Source organism: Anomaloglossus baeobatrachus, chromosome 5, assembly GCF_048569485.1.
Source record: "Anomaloglossus baeobatrachus isolate aAnoBae1 chromosome 5, aAnoBae1.hap1, whole genome shotgun sequence".
NCBI lineage: Eukaryota > Metazoa > Chordata > Amphibia > Anura > Aromobatidae > Anomaloglossus > Anomaloglossus baeobatrachus.
Genome location: NC_134357.1, coordinates 58,208,281 through 58,217,646, shown reverse-complemented (window position 1 = coordinate 58,217,646; position 9,366 = coordinate 58,208,281). Strand labels below are relative to the sequence as shown.

The window sequence follows — 9,366 nt, the reverse complement described above, 5'->3', positions numbered from 1 at the left end:
CCCCCACACCTTCACCGCAGCGGTGGTGCCTACAATCACCACAACCCATGGGTGGCGTCACAAACTATCACCTCAAATCCAAACACCCCACATGTAGCACCAACTCCCTTGCAGAGCGACGTGACCCCTGGGTCCGTGAGAGGCTCGAGCCACCACCCGCAGAACGAGCACGGATCATGGCTGGGGTTACTAGATCTACACCACCATCTGAGCATTTCATATGCTAAAATTCTGATTATACTGTGAGAAAATACAGACTGGCTAGACAGCATTGTAACTGTTCTATTCTTTTCTAGAATTCATATATCTTGACAACCCCTTTAAGATTTCTCTTGTCTTGGGAGTTTTGCTGGATACTGTATATGATGGATGATTGTATATTGAACACAACAAGATCAATCCTTGAAGTTTTTTTATTCACATCTTACAATATTTTGAGGTAGAAAATTCTATTTTACAGTAATAAAGGCAGTAGATATTCAGATTCCACAGCCATTGGCGACTTTAGTCAAGTCCATAGTCACACGCATCCAAGTCATCGTGAATATAGAGTTTGATAAAGGTGACGTGACTGTCTGGGTCAATGAAGGTCTCTTTCACAGCTGGGTCCTGCAGCATTCGCTCGTACCAGGCATTAATGAGTGGGGTCTTCTCCAAGAAACTAGAGAAAGGGAAAATAAGTTACCAAATTCCAAATGTAGATCCTGTACCACCATGGTTTGATATAGTGCAATTCCTATATACCCAAACCTACAAATCCTTGTTAGGAGTGGATTTACTTTGCTAGACATGTTTTCTAGGCTTTGACTTTTGTCATCAATACCAGATCAGTGGAGGTCTGATAACCAGCATGGGTAACAGCTGATTGAGGGTGCCAGGTGTTTTATATCAGACTGTCAACAGCTAAAACAGCGCCATGCTCTGTAGTGGGCGGTCATTGGTACAGCAGCTGTAATTTCAGCACTTGGATGGCCACTACTAATGGAAGTGCCAGATGCCCGACCCCCATAGATCTGATATTCAAGCACTAATTTCATACTAAACATACACAAATAAGGAATGTTGCCAACTTAAACATATCCATACATAATGCATCAGCGCACGGCTATTAATGAATGCATGAACACTCATTGTAAAACGTTAAAAATGTAGGTACTAAGGATTTTTTAATTAAAGGAGCATAAAAGCCATCCAACCACATTAACGTGGCCTAAACATGGACGGTCCCCAACAGGGTGTCCTCATATACACATCCTTCCCAGACAAGGTTTTAATTGTAACCTGTGCCCGATTTTCTCTCACTTCCCAGTTCAGATGATGCTTTAGGCTGCTTTCACACATCCGTTTTTTTTTTGCAGTGCGGCTCAATCACCTATGCGGCGAAAAAAAAACCCCGGATCCGTTCCATACGTTTTCCATGCAGCCCATCTGTTTGCCGGATGTGGCTAGATACTGAGCACGCGCAGTGGGGAGAAGAGGGAAAAAAAAAAAAAAAAAAAAAAAAAAAACCTGGATGCGGTTTTCCCACAAAGCGCTGCACTGCAAAAACCAGATGTGTGAAAGCAGCCTTGCTTGCTCAAGCTGCTGGGAGCAGAAACCACCGCAGCCGTCTGTGGGACCCGTCCATCCAGCCGTGTTTTACCAAAAACTGTCTTCATCATTGGCTGAGAGTACCACGATGCCTAGTTGCACAGCGCTGCCCCCGCGACCCTGCACCTCACCAGGCCCCGCAACCCGCCTGCCATTCATCCCTACCTACCCCATCACCGGGCCAACCAACCCCCTATCCACGAAGGGGAGAACTAACATCCAGGCTGCTCCTTGTCATCGCTCCCGGGATTCCCGACCAGAGGTGGTGTCACCAATATCACCACAACCGTGGGTGGCGTCACGGACAATATCCAATCTCCACAATCAAATCCCCTTTTCACTCACGGGTGAGGAACGCCGCTCGAGTCCCCGGGATCCGGCTCACCGCTCGAGCCACCACTGAGCAGCAGCCAGACCCGAGCAGTGGGAGAGCGCAGCGTCACCTCCTCCGCCCGCGACAATTTCCTTTGGACTACCCTCCTAGGAGCATCTACTGCATATAGGAACTGCTGTAGTAGTAGCCGGAGGTTCTTGAGCGGTTCTATATAAAGACTCATCAACTTACCTCTAAATCTGAGTGGGAGAGGGGGTCCTCACTAACAGAACTTAAAATGATTTATTTGTTAACTTGATTATACAGCACCAACATTCTGCAGTGCCTTACATATTACTTACTCCAGAACATCAAAAATAGTGAAGCGTTCAAACCAAGGCCAGATCATGTAATCAATCATCGATACAGATTCCCCACCAAAGTAAGGGCTGTTCCTCTTTGTCAGGGCCTGTAAATAAAAAGGAGATTTGTAAAATATAAAATATATATATATGAATGGAGGATTCCACACAAATGGCCTGGGGAAGATGCAGAATGGAGAGTGTTGTGAACTGACAGGTGGTCGCACCATATTCCGCCATATGAAGAACCCATAGGCCCTGTGTGTGCACCGCTTCTGCTACTTACAGAATACAGCATGCCATGTCTACTTAGGAACCATATTAGAGGCCAAAAATTCTGCGAGTCACCATATTTAGGTCGGATCCAAGATAGGAATGTATGGAGGAGCCCAAAATATACTTCACTGTAAGAGTACATGCAAATTTAGGAATGATGGGGGTTCAGTATGGGCCCCAGAGCAGGTTATGGGTGTCAGGCATGTGTACAGACAGCAGATGGCCTCTACACAATGGCAGCCCTCAGCTTGCCACCCCCAAGGTCCAACCATCTACCTCTCAGATCTCCATGATATTGGCTCGAGATGATTGACTGGTCTCTTCATGTACACTTGAGGAAACGTCCTGTCAATCACCTAGATCTGTGCTGGAAAGAGCCGGCCAGGGACCTGACCAATATGGCTCAGCCTCCTCAATCCATGGTCTCTGAAATGTCAGAAGGTGCGGACTTGTAGCAGCTCATTGTATAGCAAAATGTCTTGTCGTTTGATACACTTTAAAGTTTGAGAAATAAAGAATTTTAGTTTAGACTGGTGAGTGCCCCTTAAAGAGTCTTTGCATGTATGGAAGATTCCTGGGCTATTTTTCCAGATGTGTTACACCATTATTTAAGCCTAGCCAAGAAAACGTCAGGTTTGATTCACAATCCACCGTTATGTAGTTAGTGCTGAAGATTTTGCTCTGTTTATTGGAGGCTTCATAGAAGAAACCTGGCAGCATTTGTGCAGCCAAGCTGTAATTCATGCTGCCTGTGGCTTGGACAGGCTGAGCCACCACACCGGTTTGGGGTGGGGGGAGAGAAACACTTTCTCTGAGACCTCTAGGATAGTGTGTGTGTTGTGTGTCCAGGGTTGTGTCTCCCCATCTGAGATCAGTATAGTCTTAGAGCAGAAGACACCAGTTCCACTGAAGTGTCACTTACTGGCCTGCCTGCTGTAGTTTTGATAAAAATCACTACTTTATCTGCTGGAGATCAACAAGTTCTTTAAAATGCCAAGCGCTGTATAATCCCACCCATACCACTAATTAGCAGCTTTCTGCTTATGCACAGTGTACAATCAGTGGTGGGGAAGGGTTACACAAAGCACATGAATATAGAGGTTTACTAGTGATAATCTCCTGCTGCTAAAACAGTCAGAACTACAGCAAGAAGCCTACTAACTTACTGAATCTAGTGATGTGTATCTACATTACGCTCTTCTCGGGTTAGGTGGCAAAAGTCTGGTGACTAATTTTTCTTCTTGGCTTCCCTTCCCAAGATACATATATTGTTAACCTAGTATCATTCGAAAGAACACATTACCAAAACTTCTCAATATTCATATTTTGCTGAAACTTTTCCTACCTCTTCAAGTTTTTGATATTTTTCAAAAAACTGTGCCTTTATTTCACTTGTATCTTGATTTTCCTTTTTGGTAAACAATATCTTGTACAGTACAGTGGTAACCTGAAGCCAAGAAGACAAAACACATTACTCAGGCATTTCCTAAAGCACAGGAATGTACAAAAGCAAGTGTGTACACACACACACACACACACTAAGGCTATGTGCGCAAAAAACAATTACATGTCAATTCTTTTCCGCACGTCGCTGCGGGATTTCACTCCAATGTTAATCGTGAAATCCCGCAGGGAATAACACAGGCAGCAAGTTCTGTGCTGTTCACTGCGTTTTCCTGCGTTATTCCCTGCGGTAATGTACATAGCCAGTCTGCGGTTTTGCAGGGAAGTGATGTCATTACAGGAAGAGGAAGCGGAGCAGAGAGTAAACAAACACATCAGACATCACAGACATAGAAATCAAACGGAAATATAGAAAACAAAGAACGTGTGCTCCGCTGTATATTTACCGTCCAGCCGAGGTAAGAACACAGCGGCGGCCCGGTATTCTCAGGCTGGGGAGGGAGAGGGGCAGGGTTAATGTCCCCCGCCTCACTCCCCCTCCCGCAGCCGAGAATATCAGCCGCAGCTGCCCCGGCACTGTCGCATGCATTATGCGGCAGTACCGGCGTGTCCTCGGCTCTTCCTGCCGCCGTGTAGCAGTGGCAGCAGGGTAATACAAGGGGTTAATGGTGGTGGATCGCCGCCATTAACTCCAGGCTTGATCATGGCAGCGTCTATGTGACAGCTGACATGATCAACCCATAAGTAAAGTGAATAAACACACAGAAAAACACTTTATTTTAAATAAAACAAACAAGCCTCGTTCACCATTTTATTAACCCCTCCCGAAACAAAGCTCTGGCGTAATCCACAGCTCCAGCATAATCCACAGCTCCTGCGCTGCTCACATCCAGCTGCGACTGTCACAGACAGCGCTGAATGAAAGCAGCAGACAGCAAAGGTAATTACCGGTCATTTCCCACGGCCGGTAATGTGAACTCACTGCCGACCGTGGGAAATGCAGCGATCTGTCCTCTGTCTCTTTATCCATCTGAGTGAAATTACTTTTTTTTTCCCTCAATGTGCTTTATTGCATGGAATGCAATAAAGCACATCCCAACCCGCACGCGGCAAAACCGCAGCAAACCGCATGCGGTTTTTTACCACGGGTGCGGTAATCTTTGAATAGCTGCGGAATTTTCTTAAGAAAATTCCATTTTCCAGTGCGCACATAGCCTTAGGCTGGGATCTCAGTAAGTTTTGCACCACATCCATGATTCTTGCAGTTTAGCAGATTACCATTTTTGCAGAGTCAAATGAGAGGCCTAAAAAAAGAGTCATGGCTGAAGAGTCATTTTTCAGGGAATCAGAAGGAACCTCAGTATAATTAAGCAAAAACTTTTTTTTGTCTTTAAACCTTTAAGGCTGTGTGCGCACTAGAAAGACTTTAGGAACTGGACCCTCTGAAAGAATCCCGCACCAAAACCGCAAGTTGGTCCTTGCGGATTTTTACCATTACCTATGGCAAAAAATGCAGGTACCTCGGGGGGGGGAAGGGGGAAATGGGGGTAAAGAAACGCAGGGTCAGCACAGCATTTTTTTTTATTTAAAATGCCATAGGTTTTGCTGGGGTATGACTGCAGCAATGTTAGACACTTTCTACAGCAAATCCAGGGTAAAATCTGCAGCGTGTGCACAGGGCCTAAAGAACATTGAGTGGGTTTTACATTTCCTACCGTAGAGAAGTGTTCCAGGAGCATCTTCTGTTGGGCTTTTTCATAGGGATCGGCCGGGGTCAGCTTATTCTCAGGAAAGACTTCATCCAGGTAATCACAAACTATCGGAGATTCGTAGATGATTTTATCATCGGATGTTTCGATAACTGGCGCCAATCCCAGAGGGCTTTTCTTGAAAAACCAATTTGGCTTGTTCTTTAGGTTAATGTTGACAATTTCATGTCTGAATAGAAAAGGGAAAACTGGTCACTTCTGATGAAATGTGTTTTTTATTTTGGTGTAAGTCACTTTGCATGGACAAAAGTTACAATTGTAAGTGTATGGAGTGGGCTCAGGAGACCAGCCTGCTCTATATAGACACCATTTACCAATATCTTAAAACATACATTTAAAAAGGACAATTCCCCCAAGAAAAAAAAAAAAAAAACCACATGTTTTGGATAGTCCTTAGAATAGGGGATAACTTGCACTTGCTGGATGGGTGATGTCTAGGACCCTCAGTGATCCCAAGGTCAGGGCTTTGGTACACCTAGAACCAGGCTCTGTATTCGTGGCCTGAATGATTGAGTAGAGGTATGACATGCTCGGCCTCCGCTCCACTTAGTGTATGGAATTAGCCAGGAGTTGCAATCTCTGGCCCTAAATGAGCATAAATGTAACAAAACGTGAAAGACATCAAATCTCAAGAAATGGTATAAAATCTGGTGCCTACTTGATTCCTTTGGCAGCCAAGACAAGCCTTGCTCTCTGGGCAAAAGGGCAGAATCTCATGCTGTAAAGTCGAATTACTCCCTTTGGTACCGGTCCTGGGGCAATGCTGTCTGCAAAAGTAGATTTTCATTAATTTTATTGATATCCGTAAGGCATCAGGTACAGATCATACTGTGCAAGTGAAACATAAACCAGCTGTGGAGAAAGGGTTAAAATAACACACACACACACTTTACCAAAATGCCATCAGTTCTCTGAAAAATTGCTGGAGACACTCCATTACATAAATTTACACTTTCTGGGCACATGCTTCACATATCGGTCCCCGCTAGGTCTCTAATGTGCACACTTGGGAGTGCATCAGGCAAAAGTGAAGGCTATAAACACTGTGGCCACACCATGGATTACTGATTCTATTACCAAAGTTAACCGCAGCAAGAAAAATAGATCCTTACATCACTGGCAGACAGAAGAGGCCCCTGTACTGGAACAGTATACTGTATGAGCCCTTTGCAGTCCAATGGCTCAACATAAAGCCCAATGCCTCCTGCTTTAGAGGTGGTAGTGGCCTGCTTACCTCCTAGACCCCTGTGCCGCGGACGGAGGTGGTGACGCTGCGCTCTCCCACTGCTGCTCGAGTGGTGGGCCGGATCCCAGGGACTCAAGCGGCGTTCCTCGCCCGTGAGTGAAAAGGGGGTTGATTGTGGGGATTTTTAGATATTGTCCGTGACGCCACCCACGGTTGTGGTGAGATTGGTGACACCTCCGCTGCTCTGGACGGGGATCCCGGGAGCGATGACAGGGAGCAGCCTGGATGTTAGTTCTCCCCTCCGTGGGTAGGGGGTTGGTTGTCCCGGGGCCCAGTGATTGGGTAGGAATAATGGATTGCAGGCGGGCTACGGGGCCTGGTGAGGTGCAGGGTCGCGGGGGCAGCGCTGTGCCGCACGGCACGGTGGTACTCACTCAGCCAGTAATTCACACACAGTCTCCAGTAAAGCAAACTGCTGGATGGACGGGTCCCAAAGGCGGCTGCGGTGTTTTTCCCCTGACCCCAGGTTGGTGGTGTAAGTCCTTTCCTTCACCTCTGTGTACGCTCCTCCCGCGCTCCGGTTTCCAGCTGGCTCCCCGGTTCAGTACCGGTGGGCCACCGCCCAGCCCTGGCTACCTATGGTTCCACCAAGACTGTCTTCCCGGCTCCTGCAGATGGCCACTACCATCTGCCTCACTGGCTACATGAGGGACCTAGGCTCCAACCTAGGCCCCAGTCTGCGTCTGCCTCTCTGCAGACCACCTCTCTTCCTCTGCCTGGACTTGTCTGCTCTTGTTTCCTGCCTCAAGCCAGCTAAACTCCTTGGTGGGCGTGCCCATCTGCCTGACTCCGCCCACCTTGTGTGTGTCTGAACCCGAGGAAGAAATAAAGTCTCACTGGGGATGTCTGCTGTGAACTGCTGGGGGTGGGGGTGTGTGTGTTACCTGTGGCCCCTGGCTTGTCCAGGGCGCCACAGCTGCACCAATGATGTCGGCTGTGACGCCCTGGGCAAGCCAGGGGTCACAGGTCATAACACCATCACACCCTACACCCCAGTTAGGAACACCGAGGCTACCAAAATCCTTGTTGCCTTCCTCCAGGGGCTGATGTTCACACCAGGGGGTGGGCCAGGCGGTTGGCTCCGCCCACCGAGGAGTTCACAGCCTTGGAGGCGGGAAGAACCAGGCAGAACAGTTAAGGAAGTGAAAGTAGAAGGAAGAAGTAGTGGAGCTAAGGAGAAAAGCTGAAGTGACAGAAAAAGTGAGAGTAGTAAAGCCTGAAGTTGGTCCGGGTGTGTGCCCCGGACAGTGACAGCAAGGTCAGCAGACGGCGGTGATAGTCTGCAGGGGGACTGCTCGGAGGTTGCTGGAAGGATCGCGGACGGGTGGTGACCCGGCGGTCTGGAGCAGTATACGAAGAACAGTCAGCACCAGGGCAGGGGCCTTTCGGATCCCGGCAAGGCTAGGAGTCGCCATAATTTGCCAAATCCGTCAGTGAAGGGGGACGTCTGTCTCCTAACAACCAAGTCCCGATTGAAGGCAACAGTCCAACCGCAACAGAGAGACACCGCCACGGCACCAGTTTCTCAGGGCCAGCGCCTGCGAGCCAAGTAGGGCTCCTCTGGCCCATATCCAAGCCGGGGAGCGGGTTACCGGTGGGAACCCATCATCATCTTAGGTGCAGGGAAAAAGGGACCGTCACCGTCACCTACTGGGGAAAGCAAGTGCAGCCGTCCGTGGGAACCGTCTTTCCAGCCGTGTGTTTTACCGAGAACTGTGTCATCGTCTCAGGCTGAGTGAGTACCACAGTGCCGCAAGGCACAGAGCTGCCCCCGCGTCCCTGCACCCCACCAAGCCCTGCATCACCCACCTCATCATTGGGCCCCGGGACAACCAACCCCCTACCCACGGAGGGGAGGATTAACATCTGGCTGCTCCATACCACCACTCCCGGGATCCCCATACAGAGCAGCGGTGGTGTCAACAAATCACCACAACCGTGGGTGGCGTCACGGACAATAAACAATCCCAAATCCCAATCCCCTTTCACTCACGGGCGAGGAGCGCCGCTCGAGTCCCCAGGATCCGGCCCATCGCTCGAGCCACCGAGCAGCAGCAGTGCCAGCCGGACCCGAGCAGTGGGAGAGCGCGGCGTCCCCTCCACCCGCGACATTGGCCCCTGCCTTATACAGCGGGAAAGGCTACCTGTCATTTATTATACCATACCAGCTGTTAGACGACAAGGAGTTAAGTCTTTCGTAGACACTTTCTCACTACACTCCCTTTTCACTCCTTCCAATGCATTTCGCCATGTTGCAGGATTGGTTTCCAAGTCACAACCGCAGGCGATTACAAGCTGCACCCCCTGAAAGCATAACATCGAGGAAAACTGCCTCCAGACTCAGAAAGAACCTGCTGACCTGATCTCAATTCCTTGAGACTCTTGTTCTTTATGGCAATAAACCTA

The 9,366-nt window shown here is 48.5% G+C and overlaps 1 protein-coding gene across 1 annotated transcript in view; it reads right to left on the bottom strand.

Annotated features, from left to right (window-relative positions):
• Window positions 1-397: 397 nt before the first annotated feature.
• LOC142313284 (glutathione S-transferase omega-1-like) overlaps window positions 398-9,366 on the bottom strand; it is a 12,903-nt gene continuing 3,934 nt past the window's right edge. Inside the window, exons 2-6 of the mRNA XM_075352278.1 lie at window positions 6,373-6,481; window positions 5,661-5,883; window positions 3,887-3,988; window positions 2,266-2,372; window positions 398-661 (exon numbers count right to left, since the gene is read on the bottom strand). Coding sequence (XP_075208393.1) covers window positions 505-661; window positions 2,266-2,372; window positions 3,887-3,988; window positions 5,661-5,883; window positions 6,373-6,481 — 698 coding nt within the window. The 3' untranslated portion in view covers window positions 398-504. The remainder of the gene's footprint in view (window positions 662-2,265; window positions 2,373-3,886; window positions 3,989-5,660; window positions 5,884-6,372; window positions 6,482-9,366) is intronic.